Source organism: Xenopus laevis, chromosome 4L (genome assembly GCF_017654675.1).
Source record: "Xenopus laevis strain J_2021 chromosome 4L, Xenopus_laevis_v10.1, whole genome shotgun sequence".
NCBI lineage: Eukaryota > Metazoa > Chordata > Amphibia > Anura > Pipidae > Xenopus > Xenopus laevis.
In genome coordinates, this window is record NC_054377.1 from 47,072,856 (window position 1) to 47,091,619 (window position 18,764).

An 18,764-nucleotide genomic window follows, 5' to 3' on the forward strand; every position below is an offset into this window, starting at 1 on the left:
CCATCAGCACCAATGCAGCAAACTTATTTTGTCACCACAATACTCATACAGCACATATTACTGAATTATATGGCAAATAATGTGATAAATATGGAGTCACATTGTGGGATATATTGATCAATCTGAACCAAATATCTAAGCCAGTTACTTTGCAACACTGAAAAAGTGCAGCCCAAAAAAAGCTGCCAATCGGATTAAGGCTTTCTGCATCTGCTAATGTGAGAAAGCATGTCTTAGATGATCTTAATGGATGCCTTATGCAGCCTTATTATTTTCCACTGTCCTTATTATGAACCAAAAATAGGCAATTATTATTTAAAAAAAAAACAACTCTGAAATTATATTTCCATATATTAATACATCAGCTAATTTAGCTAATATTTCTCTTGGAACACCATTATAAGCATAACATTGACATTCTTAGTGGATGTGATGCTAGAGCCCTAAGATATTCAATTTGGCCACTTAAGTATCAGCACACACAGCCTTCAAATTGTCTGATTATGATCAGGCATATATCTCTTCTGTATACCCCTAGTGGATTATTTATCAAAGTGCAAATTTATTTCAATATTTTCTGCTACAAAGTCCAATCAAATCTGCTCGGTTTTTTACAATTATTTATTATTACATTTTCCCAAAAAAATTGCCGAATTTTTCAGACTTTTTAATTTGATTTTCGCGTTTATATTTGTAATTTCACCCGAAAACTTCGAGGTATTGCCCGAAACCCAGAGCACATCAAAAAATCAATGGGACTTCTCCCATTGACTTATATACAACCTCGACAGGTCTGAGATGCCGGATTTTCAGAAAGCATTTCCATCCTCTGGGTTTAATAAATTCTGAAAAATTTGTGATTTTTTTAAAGTCTGGTTTTATATAAATAAAACCACAATTTTTTTGTGATTTTTGCATTCAGAGTTTAGTAAATAACCCCCCTAAAAGATGCAAATATAATATTCAGAGCAAGCTCACCGAATTTCTTTGTTGGCTTCTTCCACAGGTATTCTGTGTGTAATACCCAATAGTTCAATGCATTCAGTAGTTGTGGAACAAATCCAGGGCAGCAACTTGTCTGCAAAGTTCTTTATTGGGATAATGAGTTACACAACATGTTTCGGGCCCACGCCCTTTATCAAGTGTAAAAAGGAACAACCAAAAACAATCATTTATAATCTCATGTGACTACCAGCAGTGCAGTATGGGTAAAAGTTTTCCATTAACTATTTAGTGTTATACATCTTAAAGTGCATTGTGCAACTATAACTCCCATATGGCTGCACACAGTTCATCATGGATAAAACTTTTTAAAAAGTTTTATGTCAGGGACATTGAGGTGTAGTCCCACACCTCTTTTATGTGTCTGCTCATCAGACAGATACCTCTACCTAGCTGGGCAATTGCAAAACCCTAAATGGAGTATGGAATGGAGGGCCCACCCTGCTCTCCTCCATTCACTCCAGGGACCTGATTATCTGGCTTTTCCTAAGCCTGCAAAATAACAGCCATACTTGCTGCAATAACATGCATTCTCCCTGGAGTTAACTGTTTACCACAGCCTACCACTGATGAAAAATCCACAAAAACACAATGTAAAATAAAATGTTGCTGTTAAGAAAAATAAATTGTCTGTGTCTCTCTGCAGGAGGAAAACATCTCCAATACAGTAGACAGATATGTAGACATGATACATGTAAATGCTTATAGTGAGCAGTTTAATATAAATATATTCTCACAGATTTGCTAAATACAGTAGAAAAAGACCTACAGAAATGTGAGTGGATTCATGTGGGCAGGCTGATTGATTGGTAGATGCGTAAAAAAGCAGATTGCTGCATGAAAGACTATCCTAACAAATACTCATCTGTAAGAAAATAAGAACCACTTATATCTTTGCTTATACTTTCCATTTGGTTTCAGCTAATTTCTGTGATTGCTTTTTCTCCTGTAGTTGAACTTGAGAATGTCTTCTCATATTTCTAAATTCAAATCGTTGAATATTAGAGCAGTGCCTATAAAAATCATTAAACGGAATAAAAAGATGACAGTGGAATGAAATGTTCCCATTTAAAGAAAGGCTACAGGCTCAGAAGGATGGAATGTCCAGACAAGAACATATTTTAATGGAAAATGTTGAAAGTTCTCATATTTTTCAGTATCTATTGCACATAAAGAACATATATAGAGTTAAATTAAAGTATATTTTTATGTAACTAGAGTCAGAACTGTTATTAAACTGCATATTTGCACTGCAAGTCTAATGTGACTCATAAAGTGTAAACTTAGCTTTGTTATTTGATTTTCTGTAGATATGGTGTTTCAAAGCAGCTTCTACTGTTATGACAGATCTGTTAGCAGACATGCTGCTATCACATATATATGACATAAAAGGTTACAGTTTGCATCAAGTATTGGTGAATGTCATGGTTCCCTCATTAAATGAAACCAAAGACTAAAATACAGCTTTTCAGTTGCTATTAGTCATCTGGCCATATAACAGGAATAAGCAAATCTCATATGCTTTAATATCAGTTAAGCTCTATAATTCTGTATCCACTGGAAAACATAAATATGTGAGTTTAGTAAAATGAATAACCACAATTACCAAACTGCAGTAGTATTTAATGCTCTAAAATGATGATTCATTTGCAAGTGACACAAACAAGCGTCATTAGGCCTAAAATTAGGCAACAAAAATGCCATTGTAAGATATGATTTGGCTATGATAAGGTGCATGAGTTAATGTAAAAATATTGAAGAGAAAAACATTGGGCCCTTTTTTTTTTGTTTTCACATCATACCAATAATTATATTCATTTATTATGTGATAAATAAAGATAAGTATTTAAGAGGGTTTACTATGGTTATTCCAAAATAGTAAATCATTAAAATGTCTGTCTTCCCTTTCCATTATATTTTAAAATAACATTAAAATGTATAATATATATACACAAGTATGGGATCCATTATCAGAAAACCAGTTATCCAGTAAGCTCAAATTAGGGGAAGGCCATCTTCCAAATAAGTTACATTTCAAAAAGGATTTCCTTTTTTTGTACTTGATCCCAGCTAAGATATAATCAATAATTGAAGACAAAACAATCCTATTGGGTTTTAACTGTTTAAATTATTTTTAGGAGATTTAAGGTATGGCAAACCAAATTACAGAAAGACCCCTTATATGGAAATCCGCAGGTCCTGAGCATTCTGGATAACAGGTCCCATACCTGTACTAATTTGCAGGGTTCCTTAAGCAAAACATGATGACGTTACTACGGTCCACTTCATTTACCGCTCAGACCACAGCCTGCTTCCCAATACTTTCAGCACACATCTACAAGAAATGAGACCATTTTCCTTTTTTTTACGTGACTCCTTAGAACATACAGGTTCATTGTTGCTATAGTCAGGGGAATTCCAGCCTTAAGGCAAGGTGAGAACCACAGGTTACCAGGGGTGGCAAAAAGTTGCTCATTATAAATTTATGAGGTGAAATTCAGTTTTTTAACTGGAATATCTGCAGGGCAATTATACTCTTTGCACTAATAACCCCCCCCTCCTCAACCCTGCAGGAGTGCCAAAAAGGTAAACAAGGGGGGGTTAAGGGTGTGCCATGGGGAAAGCTACCTCAGGGTGCTGGGGGTGTTTATTATAGCTCCCCTTAATATACAACTACCCTATTCATATTTATTGAATAACTGTGGCACAAAGTAACTTATTTGTTCATCAATACAAAACCATTTTAGTTAATATACTTTTAGAATTCCTTTGCCTTCAGTTTAAGGACCATACTAAAGTCGTATAACATAAAAAAAAAATGATTTCATTGCAGGAATTAGTAAGATAATTGCATTAGAGACATAGTAAATCTGTTACTGTTGGAAACATTAATGCATTAATGTCCATCACACACGGCCTCTAACGTTTGCCTCCTGCAGGAGTGTAAAGATTACAAACTTACTTGTGAGATTGCCAATGGATGCTACCACTGTGCACAATTACCATTCTATTAAGGGCCACCAGATGCCAGTATTTTGTGCAAAGTTTTAAATGACTACACACAAGCCCAAATCTGCTATACTGTGCAACTATTATTAAAGTGAAAAAATACCCTTTGACTTGAGCTCATTCAGTTGGGCTTATGAAAAAATGGATATAAATGATTCCCCGTATTAAAAGGAAACCATGATAATCTGCCTCTTACTCTTAAATTATTTCACAAAACTCTTAAGGCTAATGCCACAAGGGGCATTATGTGTGTCTCAGGGGGAGGCTGATACCAGCGGTGGGACATATTCTTGGCATGTGTTATTCAGCAGGCAAGAATCAGCCCTGTGGCATTAGCCGTAAGGTGGCCATAGACGCAAAGATCCTATCGATTCGGACCGTGTGTGGAGAGTGCCGACATTTTTCGCCAAACAAGCGGATCTTTGCATCTATGGCCACCTTTAGGCTCATAGCCATGCAAGCTCTCCCTGACTTTTTCCATTGTAAAGTGATGGAATCTTGGTCCTTTTGCTGCCCAAAGAGTTTGCACTATCCATCAATTCACAATGGAACAAGGTTGTGTGAAATGGTTCCTATGAGTCCCAGGCAGATTATCATGGTTTCCTTTGAAACTGTGCAATCATGTATGCCTGTATAAAATATGTATATTTAGGTTTGGAAGTTCATATTAGGTTTCATGCACCTTTTCTACATAAGCCCAAATGAATAAGGAAAACTAGAAATGTGTCATTCCATAACCAGCATATTTTCAGACTCACAAATTGTTCCACCCCACTCCCTATATCAGCACAAAGTCGCTACTTGCTCTTTTGCTGTCCTGCATCACAATATTACAGTGTAATCCAAAAGCCCCTCAATTTATATTTTCTTCTATACTGTCTCTTTAATAAACTTGGCATTGGGAGGGAGTAAGGAGACAGAATTGCCCTCGACACTATGGGGCCGATTTACTAACGTAAGTAATTTTTTCTTTTCCTAGAATCGTATTTTTTTTAGCCCAAAAAATTGTGGATTATATTAATTGCACAAAACCATAAAAAAATAATAATTTATTAAACAAAACAAGACAAAACTGCACCATTTTTAATGCTGTCAATGTCATTTAGCTGTCAATGGGATTTGTCATTTTCTAATTCAAGCTTTTAGTGGTTTTTGTTTTGTCTTTGTATGAAAAATTTGAGGATGACTTTACATTAGTATTTGTATTAGTTCCATATTTCTATTCGTTCATGCTTTTTATATAACGCTGTTTTAATAAATTTTTTGGAATACGTGGTTTTAGAGAAACCTTTTTTTACATGGTTTCTAAAACCACTAAAATCAGAAATGGGCCTCTCCAATCATATTTTATATCCTTATATTGCCAATACACATCTATGTAAAATCATAAGTGACATCGCCAAGTAACTTTTGTAAGGATATACATATAACAGGTTATACAGAGTTTATATGTGTTACAGTTAAAAAAATCAAATTCAATGCATGAGTTATAACACGTCAACATATATTGATTTACTGGCACACACAGCTGATTTAGGTCAATTAAACTTGGATTTGCCTGGCTGTATATACAGTAGCTGCTCTGGAATTACAAGATTGTGCCGTTCACAACACTGGGAATGATTGATATGATAAACCAAAGTAACAGCCATAACAAATTATATGATAATTACATTCACAGACTCTCTTCAAAATGATGTTGCTTGCTATACACAAAACTTATACTATATTATACTACAATAATGACATTAGAATCTCTGACAGATCCGCAGATCCGAAGAAAGTTTAATGGCCATAGGAATCCAATGGAAAAATGTCCATTGGTGATGAATTTTAAAAAAGGAAAATAGTTTATATAATACCCTGCTCTTCTTGTTTCTAGGTGTAGGTATTTTATGTTAAGAAGAACTGTATTGACCCGCTCAAAAATCATTGAGTATGTTGAATCAGGAAGCCTTAAATGGATAAAAAGACAAATAACTTACCACTCCACCACCAGCAGAATGGACCAGAACAGACATTCCTTCTCTGAGATTGGCCACTTCAAACAGCATCATGTAGGCCGTAACAAAGTTCATTGGAAAAGAGGCAGCTTCAGAGAAGCTCATGTCATCGGGGATATTGTAGACAAACTCTGCGGGTGTGCACACAACCTCTGCCCACGCATTGTAGTTGGTAAAAGCCATAACACGGTCACCTATCTGGGATAGAAATGCACAGGTTTGGGAACGTTTCTTTTAATTCCTTGTGGTAAGAAATGCACACTGAAAAATGGAGCCTTTTCGGATGAAATTCCTCCCCACATCCATAGAACCACTCCTTAATGCTAAAGAATCAGAATTTAAGTTACACCAATAAGTATACAATTCCCTTGTGTCTTCAGCTATTACAAGCTTCCAAGACATAACACAGTATGAAAAGGAACGCATACTACAGTTATTCTATAGTAAACTGCTGTGGATCACTTGAACCACTGGGAAATCTTTGCAGCTACTGCAGCTATTGCATAGGGCAGACTTACCAACACCCCTCTTTAATCTGAGAATGTATAGAACATATCTAGTACAAGCTGCTTTGATTTCAGTACTGTATATTTTACTAGGTTTACTTGTTGGGTCAGACGTGCTTTCTGTGCTATATAGTGAGATCTATCATTCCACTCCTTGCAGGAGTTGGGCTACAACTACCAAATCACACTCACAGCCAAACGATGCAAAGGGGTGCAACAACCAGAGACACTAATGTCCGAACTCTGCTTTCATGTGTCCTTTTATCTGAATGTTTGTTTTTATAGAAAACCTTCTCAAAGCAAATATGTTGATGCTGGGAATGCAGAGTAGGACATCAATCTCCAGACATTTTAAAACATATTCTCCTTACATGGTAGGTTCAAAATATTTAATAGAAAGTAAAATATACCACATCACTGTTTCATTAACCTATTATTACATTTCATCCTGTTTTTTCATAATTTATTTGTAATTACATGCTAAAGATTGATCCAATGCAAATAGACTAGAAACAGTGAGCTTGTGCGGTTACACACCTCAGTTTACCATAGAAAACATCCTAATATTCAGACTGATTAACCTAACACAGTAGGAATTAGTTTTCCTGAACGCTTAGAGCTGAACTACACGGGGGATTTTGATCAGATTTTGCGGGTCAAACTTTATCTGACCCACAAAATCTTTTGATGCAACAGGACACAACAGCATGTGTTTTTGTAGGATGCTAAAACATTTGATCCCACCTGCTGTAATAATACACAGCTGTTTTGTGTGGCGCATGCATCTACATTCAAAAGTCAATAGGTCTCATTTACAGCCTTAGACACAGTGGGCAAACACCGCAGTGAATTGCATAAAATGACTTTCAGTGGTATTTTCGTCCAAATGCATGCTTCATATATATATATATATATATATATATATATATATATATATATATATATATATATATATATATATATGTATATGTGTATATATATATGTGTATATATGTGTGTGTGTATGTGTATATATATATATATATATATATATATATATATATATCATACTGTATATCTTTATCTATCATGTATATACATTTTTTTCAGTATAGTTGTGCTCTGTGCCGCTCAGTTATTCCTGCCTTCCAAACAGACTCTACTGCAGGTTTTCCCTCAATTTTTATCTAGTTTTTCCCCAATCCAATTTATTCAAGTTATTTTAATGATAAATAAGGCAAAATCGTTGATGGGAGTTTGGTCAAGCTTTGTTTATTTAAAAAATGAGCTAAAATCAGATTTTAGTAAATAACCCCCTTAATCTTGTCAGATGCAGAGGCAGCAGTCAGTGTTCCCATTCTGTCACATCAGATAGCAAATCTTCTATGTAGTTTCCACATCAGATTTTTCTATCAGTGCCATTATATTTTGACCCATTCCAACAACTACATCTGACTTGTAGGATGCGGTCTATCAATACGACACCTACAAAATCTCCTGTGTAATTTATCTCTAAAGAAAAATACAATGATATAATCATACTGTAATTCTAAATACAATGTACAATGTATTTTTTATTAAAATTGTATTTGCTGAGAGAATAAAGGAGTCTCTAATATAAAGCACAGTAGGACATTATTGTGTGAGATTATAAAATGACAGGGGCAAAATCGCTATTCTGCCAACAAACAGGAAACGGCACATGGATAAAAATAATAATAATATTTCAAATATAAATATTTAAAAGTGGTGGAAAATGTCTTCTGTGTAGAAGCAATAGTTATTGTTTTTGCTTTGCATTCAAGTATGGGATCTCTTGAGGACTGGTGTTGGGAATCAATGAGTTAACTACAACTATTTCTGAGAAATGTTTAATATTGGTTCTTGCTCAGTTAATTGCCGCCCCACAGTGCAAGCCCTTTATTCCCTTCTCCAGACATTGTTGCCATGGAGAGAGAAAGACTTGCCACATCACAGCAGCATACAAACACAGAAAGTGAGACTTCAATTAAAAATGACAGAACTTGATTCTTTAATATCACATAGAAATATATTTTCTAGTTATACATTGTATTAAATGGGTGGCAAAAAATTGAGGGGTGCAGTACCGTATTAGAGATACTTTGTAAACTTTAAAGTTATAGCAGTTTTACTGCCACTAAGTTTATTTAAATAAACCAAATGAATGTAAAAGAATTAAGAGTGTCACTCTCTCTAATCTCTATTATGTACAGTATAGTGAGAATTATTTCTCAGCAAATATTTGGCCTCCGTGTTTTACATGAGACATTTCCTTTTTGCAAAGTAGCATGTACTTAACTTAGTATTGGTGATTAAATGAACATTTTATGTCAGAAAAATCAACATAAACAGTTCCCTTCCTTCAATGCCTTCCCTTTGAAGGAAGACTTTTAAAACACACACCTAGGGGGTTATTTACTAAACCTCGATTTTTCTGGTTGAGGTTTAAAAGTGGGGGAAAAAACTCACATTTTTCAAGATTTATTATACCCCTAAACTGTTAAAAGTCCAAATCCAAAAATCCGCCATCTGAAACCTGCCAAGGTGATGTGGAAGTCAATGACAGATGTCCCTTTTACAATTATAAAAATTCGAATAAAAATTAAGATATTGTGATCTGTGTTAGGCGTTGTCCGATAATCTGAAAAATTTGGGGTTTTCACGCTATAACCCTACAAAATTGAGCAATTCAGGCATTAAATCTGGAAAAATTGTACGATTCGAGTTTTCGCTTGATTTTATCGAGTCTCTTGCTAATAAATGTATTAATAAATAAGTTGAAATTGTGGATGGGAGTTTGGTTGAGCTTGGTTTAATAATGATTATATTTTTAGCAAAATTCAGCATATTTTACAAGTCTCCTTATTAAAAGGCGAATGCCGGCATGCATTAAGTAATCCCTAATTAAAAGGAGCCTTAAGAAAAGAAACATTACCATTATTTGGCCCCTAGGGAACCAATCTATCTAGCATACCTAAGAGTCATTGCCACTAATCCACACATAACAAATGCTGAATGGAGAAGTAGGATGTACACCCTCTGGTCTTAAGTAGCCAGAATGGCTCTTAGCTGATAAGCAGAATTTTATTACAGGTCTCCCTGTGGTTCTCTATGCACCATGCAAAGTAAATGATGGAGCTGTACCTCAGCAGCTTTTAGTAAATCTACCAACAACATTTAATGGGTATGCAGCCATGCAATGGCCTCTATAACAAATATCCTCAACAAATATGCATTAAAGGAGATGGAAAGTCATCCGCCACTGAGAGGTGCCAAAAGTTAGGCGCACCCCAGTAATTGTATTCACTTACCTGATACCTTCTTCTTCTGTGCAGCTGAGTGAAAAGTGAACTTCACTCAACTGTGCATGCATCAGCCCCGGGAATTTTGAAGAGAGAAGAAGCAGAAGCACTCAATGTTTCTCGCTGACACGGGAGCACCAGCCCGGGGTATCAGGTAAGTGCTTTTAATCTCTTGGGGATGCCTAACTTTTGGCACCCCAAGTGATAGTGGCTTTCCTTCTCCTTTAAACGATGCCAATCAAGCAGTTCCCCATCACAGCTTCATCTGGAATAACACAGTCAACTGTGTCTCTAATCAGTAGTGCACTGTGTTCTGTGAACTGAAGCCTTGAAATAATATGGCTAGAAATGTCATCATGTCATGTCTTTCATATATTGAACTTATTGCACCAGTCTAGAGAGCATCTTTGTATGCAACTTGCACTGGTTTCTGAGCTGCGATGTAAAAAGGATCTGAACTAAAAGGGTGGTTTTTAAGTTAACTTTTAGCATGTTATAGAATGGCTAATTCTAAGCAACCTTACAACTGGCCTTCATTTTTTCTTTTTTATAGTTTTTGAATTATTTGCCTTCTTCTTCTTCTGACCCTTTCCAGCTTTCAAATTGGGGTCACTGACCCCATCTAAAAAAACAAATGCTCTTTAAGGCTACACATTTATTGTTACTGCTACTTTTTATTTCCTATCTTTCTTTTTTTTTGTATTCAAAAAATGTGTTTATTGAAATAAAATTGTCAAGATATGTATAGAAGCATTTGTTACATGAATCACATTGCATCAATAAACAAGAGTTCAATAAATGCAAAAGTTGTCGATGATACACATTACAAAATAACGAAATAAAATACAGAAATGGAAAATAATTTCCTATCTTTCAATTCAGTGCCTCTCCTATTCATATCCCTGTCTCTTATTGATATTCCTGTCTCTTATACAAATCAGTGCATGGTTGCTAAGGTAAATTGGACCCTAGCATTCGGATTGCTGAAATTGCTAACTGGAGAGCTGTTGAATAAAAAACTCAAATAATAAAAAATTAAAACCATTTGCAAATTGCCTAAGAATATTGCTCTATACGCCATACTAAAAGTTAATTTAAATGTGAACAACCCCTTTAATTCCTAATCTGTTTTGTGACTTATTCATATTCTATATGTTTTGTCCCTAAGCTCAATTAACTGAAAACAGAATGGAGCATTTGTTATGAATTAGCAGAAAAGAAGATGAGGGACATCTTCAGTGGCACAGATTTTCACGGCTAAAGGGCTGAAATTGCCTTGGGGTGATACAAAATCCCACAATGAACAGAATTGAACAGCTATGTTCTAGTTCTCCTTTAAAGATTATACTGACAATTATTGATGCTTTGGCTACTGAGTCAATAGTGTGGTGCACAACTCAGTTGGTTAGGCTTCAGGAGGCAGTAGAAGAGGAGTAGCTTTCATTAAAGACATGCATCAGATTGGAGTCTAGATCTATTTTTGTTGTACATCTGTGTTCCCTTGCTAGGTGAAAAGTGCAGAAAAAGGAATCTTTGATTTAAAAGCTCATAGCAGCTGGACCAAAAAAGACATACGCTACAAGTCTGACTCAACTATAGTCAAAGTAGACCCATCAAATACTCATAGAAGCAAATGATTAACAATAGATTATGTCTACTCACATAAAAGAGCTGCAGCGTTTAAAGATCACGGGTACAAAGTAGTGTAACCTCCATTACAGGAAGCAGATATTTACATTTTTGGCAGGTTCCCTCTACATTTAATCACTGCTGGAAGGTCACACCATGTGAAATTACCCTAAGACCTCATTCAAAATAGCAGCTTTCATCAGATCTCATTGGTGTGGTACAACTCTGATCCAAGTCTAATCACACAGTATGCATAACTCACATTTTTGCTAAAACAACCACTGGTTTTTCATCAGTTTCTGTCTGAAAGGTAGGATCTGATTAGCAACTGATGAAAAACATAAATGAGGAAGACATATGAAATGTAGGACACTATTTAAAATGTAGAGCACTGCATGATGCTTACGGAAGCAGAAATGACTTAGCAAAGTCTTCACATAAAGAAGGAAGTTTTAAGGACAAAAGGGTGGAATACTGACAATTTATGAATGCTCTGTTATATAATTAATGGCTAGCAGAGGCATTAAAAAGCATTTTCTAAAACAATGGAAATGTTAATAAACAATGCTTTTAAATCTGCTCCTTTGCAGCCACATAACCTATTATCCACACACTCCTGCAATGGTAGTGCAGACCCCCCTAGATGGTACTACCTTTTAGAGTCCTGCATGAAACCAATTTTTGAAACCTGGACCTGACCCAGAGCCGTGACCCACACATGGACGCACAACCTGCATTTTTACTGCTTGGACCCACTACCCGAACCTGATCAGCGACCCACTCACCACCATCAACAGAAAGTGCTGTAGCTGCACATTGAAAGTGACATCATCAGAAGAAGTGGGCAGGGACAGAAAAAAACTGTTGAAAAATGTAGTAAAGTAGTAAAGTAAAGTAGTAAAACCCGACCTACAAACTTGCATACCGTATATCCCTGTATGCTAAAGTCCTACCTGCAACCCCCTGGTTACATTTTTTTTCATGCTTCTAACACCTGTGCTTCAAAAATTTGGGGGAGGATTATATAGAGTGTCAGCTCCATTAATATTTTGAGTTGCAGTGTATGATGTATGCCTACCAACTGTAATGCCTTATGTAATATTTTGTGTTTCAGAATAGTGTGTAACATCATGGTGGGGATGGTGATTAGCTGTAACTCCATGTAAGTCATGACTAGGAAACAAATATTTAGATGTCCAATTAATCTATTGAAGGTACAAACCACCACACTCACCAAATGTCCCCTCTAAACCAGTCATTCCCAAAATGTGTATGGACCCCTAGGGCAGGCCATTGTCGTTGGAAACGTAACCCTTTCCTTGTTGGTATCAGTCAGGTTGATGCTTTGTGAAAATATAATTGCTCGGCAATGCATTTTCCTGTTGTGTGACCTAGATACAATTTCACCTTGCTTGCTGACAACATACTATCTACATTTTTTGCAGGTTAAAGCCCTGTTAGGGTGAGATTTGGAGAGAATTCCCATTTACTTTTTACTTTTTGAGAACCCCGCTTAATAATGCTCATGCACCATAATTCCTAGATAATTTTGGGACTAACATGAATCTAGATTTTCTGCTAGTAGGCGAACCCTTCATCTAGCATTAGTCATAGTAAGGGATTAAACAAAAAAGTAGTAACACCATATGCTATAAATGGTGTTCCGTAGAGAACACAAAAATTACGCAAATAATTTGGATCAACAGACTATGCACCAATGATGCATATGTGCACACTAAAACTCATTTTTGGTGCCTGTGGATTTCAAAATCTTAAAATGGATCACTGGACCCACCCCGACATTGTGAAACATTTCTTATGTCTCAATAGATGCCAGCTTCTGAGTGATAAAAGCTTCCAAGCCTGTTTTTCTCTTTTATCAGATTTCTCACTACCGTGGCAAGTAGAGAAGCAAATAAGAAAGAAATACATTTATAGCAGGTACATTTCAAGAAATATGACCTGTTTGTCCTGTGGGCTTGTAGTCTAAACTGTAGGCAATGCTGCTTTAGTCTTTTGAAAAATGATACACCTAAGTTAACAAATGATGAACTGCCTGCAGTTAGAATAAATTGCTTGTAAGTCTATAAAAAAACTACCATTCAAATAGAGCATGAGGTAAAGTAAGTGCATACAAAGTTTGCTCTATGCTTAGTAACTCACAGCAAACGATCACATTTATTTTTTTGAATAGACCAGTTAATGAGTGGTTGATATGGATAATGATGCCACAAATTTTGTACCTGTAATTAAATAACCTAAATTAGCAGGCTTTGAATGTATTGGACAGTCAGGATAGGCTGAAAGAAAGCAATGCAATACAAAAAGAAAATGCATATATTAACTTAGTTTTAGCACATATACGTAAAAAAAATCTAAAACGTTTTCCACATAATTATCTGTAATGTTTTTGTCAATTTACCATTGCATGTACATATAACCCTAAATAGCTCTATCCAAAAGAATACAGCTCTTGGCCTCAACCCTTGGAAAAGCTTGTCCCAGTCACACTAAACATCAAATGAATGGCATTTCCAAATATTCTGATTTCATAAAGTAAACAATCATTTACCTCAAAGCCAGTAACATTTCCTCCAATTGCTTCAACAATCCCAGAAAGCTCAAAACCAGGAACCAGCGGTGTTTTTGGAGGATTGTCAATATTTCCTTGCCGGACCATCAAATCTATGAAGTTTAGACCACTATTTTGGGGGGAAAAAGCAAGTTAGTTTATTATCCTTGTTTCTTTTACTGTTTAAAAATATATATCTAAAACATCCATTTAAAAACTTCCTATCACTGCCAAGTCAGATGAAAATGGCAATTACTGAATAGTCACCAAGAGTTGTTAAGTAGCTATAGGGCTCAGGGAAGAACAGTTTTTAAGGTGTCCACTGTTTTATATAAAGCAGAAATGTCCATCCTATGTTTCATGAGCTACAACTACTAGTACCCCCAACCAGGCTTCAGTGGATACTGGGAATTTTATTTCAACAAATAATTGCTGCAGGTTGGGCAACACCGATATAAAGTGTTACTGCCATTATCTTGCCCTGTTGTCCTCATTTTGCTCTACTGTACCTAATATAGACTCTCACACATCCTACCTACAACTGCTTCTCTGCATAGCCCTGGGCAGTTTTCCCTATGGTGGCCAACACAAATAAACAACACATTTTTTATTTGATGGGTTGATTAATCTATCCCATTCCCATGTGCCCAACATAAAAACATTTGAGAGTCTGCAAATCACTTACATTTCAGGGACACGTAGAATATCCAGTTAGAAGAGCTGCAATGATTTAATGTAAACCAGTGCAGCCCTACAACATGGATTTATTAGCCTCTGTCTCTGAATGCTCCAGTGATCTGGTAACCCTAGTACATTCTCCATGAATAATATCTACAACAGAAAGTAAAGTGAAGTAGTGTAGCAATGAACAGCAAGGCAAATCTTGTCAGGAAAATAAGGTTGTCTCTTTCTATTAGACAGGCATGAAAAGAGCAACAAAATAAAAATATGCATGAGAAAAGGATCTACTGCCGGCAACTTAAAAGTTTTATTTGCATATTAATTTTCTCCTTCTCTGTTTATTCTTATAAACAGATGCAGCTGAATATTGAACAAACATACAATATTTAAACCTTGACAGCCAGTCAGGGAGCTTTATCACATGTCTCATCAGTACAAATAATATACACTGATACTCAGACATATCCATGGAGCAAGTTAAACCTCTTTCCCAGTTTCTGTGCCGCTGCTGCTTGGTTGCAAAGCTAAGGACTATATCTCCAACCTAATCGCTTTAGAGCAGGGTATATTAAGATTCATGAGCTTCTATTTATAGAGAGCTTGTTTGGATGGCTAGATGTGCAGACTGAAGGTAACTTGAGGTAAAATACAACTGCACTCATCGCTTTGTATCACACTGTCTGCTTTGAAATTAAAGCTCCAAAAACCATTGATGTAAATTTCACTAATGGAGTGTTTGAAATGTGAAATCATTAGCTGATTAATGATTTTTTTCCACAATCTCCCTTCCACATATTTACATCAAATAGATCAAAAACCATTGCTTGTATCCTTGCGGATTTTACTGAACGTTACCTCTTTCACCAGAGTTTGCTTCGCCACCTCAGACCAGGCAAACTGCTTTTATGTCTTTATTAAGCTCCCTTGTAATAAAAAGTGGGCAAGCATTTACAACAACATCTCTAAAAAAGATATGTATACAACTTTTATGCGCCTCCCCTAGTCAAATGGACCTAAGCGTAAGATTACTAGAGAATTTTCTCTAGGCACAAATGAACTATAGCGAATCTTCGAGATGAAATGCTCGCACTGAAGAAGTATTGCTAGCAAAAAGTCATCAGTGTTCGGAGCCCAGGACGCAACTGCGCATTTTAGTGAATTAGCGTACTGGTAACAAATTTGCGCCTGTCAAAGTGTGCGAATCGGTCACTGGTGACAATAGTGAATCTGCCCCTCAGGCCTCACAGGCCATTTGATTCTCTCTCAGGCTTCCTGTCACACACACTGGTTACAGCTAGAGTATTATCTCTATGGGCAGATCCACTCTCAGCTGCCACCTAATTACCTAGAGGGAATATTAATCCTATCTCCACTAGCCACCCCCTTGAAATCCATGGTGTACCTTAAATGCACACTTTCCTGTACATTTTTTAGTCTAGATAGATGTGTTTTCTATACACACTGTCACACGTCCATAAAATCAAGCTTAAAAGAAAGTGGGTCATGCAGGAAAACAATGATCCTAAACACACTAATCCCTAAACACAAATGTCAATCTACTAAAGAATGGTTAAAGTAGAAAAAAATTAATATTCTGGAATTACTCAAGGCCAAAATCCTGAACTTAATCCTATAGAAATGTTGTGGAAGCACCTGGAGTTTCAGTTAATGCCGACGGAGCCCACCAACATCCCTGAGCTGAAGCTGTTCTGTAAGAAGGAATGCCCATAATAAATGAGTGTGCTGGGTTCTGGGATACCTGTTTCCTCTGTGCATGCATGTGCTACTGCATTGCCATCCACGCTGGGAACAGACACTCCGTGCACTGCCACAATACATTGTGTGGTAGCTGTGGGCTGACAAAGCCAGATAGATGAAAAAATTGTACTACTATAAAGATATGCCCCCACCTTGTACTGTCCAAATTCACTAAACGTTGAAGCGCCTAACGCTGACGAGTTAATTCACCATTTTCGATAATTCGCCGATTCACTAACGAACGCTGGCGTAAATTCGCTAGTGTTACTTTTCACCCTTACGCCTGGCGAATTTGCGCAACAGACGTAACTACGCAAATTCACTAACGCGCGCATTGTTCTGAACGCTACCTTTTACACCAGACTTCCTTCGCCACCTCAGACCAGGTGAAGCGCAATAGAGTAGATAGAGATTGCTTCAAAAAAAGTTAAAATTTTTTCTAAGTCCCAAAAAACGCTGGTGTCTTTGCATTTTTTATGGGTGATAGGCTGAAAAAGATCTAAACATTTTTTGGGGCTACCCTCCTTCCCCCCTACATTTCCTAACTCATGGCAACTTAACTATACAGTGGGCACATGTGTAGGGCAAAATAAAAATTTTATTTGCTGTTTTGAAGGTTTCCCAGGCTTGTGTAGTTCTGCTACATATACCTCCATTGTAACTTGAATTTGGCGCCGTATGCAAATTAACCATCGCTAGTGTAACTTCGCTTTGCTTGGCGAATTAACGCTAGTGCAACTTCGCAACCTTACGCTTCCCCTGAGTGCAAGTTCGGATTTTAGTGAATTTGCGGAGCGCTGACGAAAATACGCCTGGCGAAGTGCGGCGAAGCAGACGCCGGCGCAACTACGAATCTTAGTGAATGTCCCACAATGTATCTGCTTGCTGTGCAGACGGCTATGCTGGAGCACATATTTTCACATACTTAGGACTCACTTGATATGTGTATAATCAGGATTCCATTTTATGTCCATGTCCATAATGAATGAGTGTCCTTGGTTATGTGACACCTGTTCCCTCTGCATATGAGTGCGTCACAGCAGGGCCTCCAACACTGGGAGCAGGTTATACTGGAAAAGCGTGCAGTGGGTGCTGTGGAACTCTACAATGATGTATCAACATGGAGCTCTGCACTACAAAAATCATATAATAAAGCACCAATTTACTGAAAAACCATGTAAAACATTCAAAAGCTTTTCCAGTAATAGCAAAATCTGTTTTATGGACCCCTATCACTTCATCATTTGTGCAAGAGTTTGAGGACTTATTTTTACACTCTGCAGAACGTACAGATGGTTGCTAAATATCACACCGAGCGCTGTGAGCATGGTTGTACTCAGGATGGAGGCAAAACATGCCCTTAAATGCCAATTCAGAGAGAAAAAGCAGGGCCAGGATTCAGACCTAGACTAGACCTAGGGTGGAATAGTTTTACTGGCTGCACTTCAAAAGATAAATGACAACAAGGAGAAAGGATAGTAAAAAATCCAGAAGTACACCAAATAATTGTTTCATAATTCACAAAGATGGCAATGTTTCGGGCCCCTCCAGGCCCTTTATCAAGCCTGGAGGGGCCCGAAACATTGGCATCTTTGTGAATGTTTATGGGTTAAATACATCACCTATTTCACTAAAGCAACAATTTTTTGGTGTGCTTCTGGATTTTCCTATACTGATCTTTGTCCCCGTGCAAGGAGAGGGACTTCTAGTTGAGCAACCACCACTTTCAACAAGTGGCAATTTTGCAGGTTGAGCACTCCATTACCGTGCATCAACAAGGAGAAACGAGACTGTCTACCCCCGCCCCCCATGTGTAGCCTGTAGAGTGAGGGGAAGGAGAGAAAAAGAGGCCAGAACTAGAGTTTTTTTACACAGCATTTTTGGAAGCTCTTTTTACAGGAATTTTACACTAGGCTATAAAATCAATACACAGGTTTAGAAATATGCCAGAATTGACAAAGTCTGCCATTCAGATGCTGTTGTGTTTTGTATATGATAGCTTAATCAACAGACCACAAAATGTTTTTCCATTACAAACCTCCCCTATAATTCTCATTTATTATCTTATTTCTAGACATAAAAGGTAAAAGGGAAGCTGTCATTCTTCTGAGTCAGCTAAGGGAAAAAGAAATATTGTTTTCAATTTTTATGGCAGGCTAAAGGAATTTAGCGAACATACAACGTTCCTGAAACCGTTATTATTTGATTTCCATTTGCCTGTCAGTTATTTTTTCCTACCTGACATGATAATAAAAATGAAAAGAATTCAGCAATGTTGATAGCAACAAGGAAACTCAGCGGC

At 36.8% G+C, this 18,764-nt stretch overlaps 1 protein-coding gene across 1 annotated transcript in view; it reads right to left on the reverse strand.

The window, feature by feature from the left end:
* The window catches only part of vat1l.L (vesicle amine transport 1-like L homeolog), a 43,037-nt gene that overhangs the window by 17,001 nt on the left and 7,272 nt on the right, over positions 1-18,764 (reverse strand). The window contains exons 2-3 of the mRNA XM_018257886.2: positions 14,024-14,153; positions 5,997-6,212 (exon numbers count right to left, since the gene is read on the reverse strand). Coding sequence (XP_018113375.1) covers positions 5,997-6,212; positions 14,024-14,153 — 346 coding nt within the window. The remainder of the gene's footprint in view (positions 1-5,996; positions 6,213-14,023; positions 14,154-18,764) is intronic.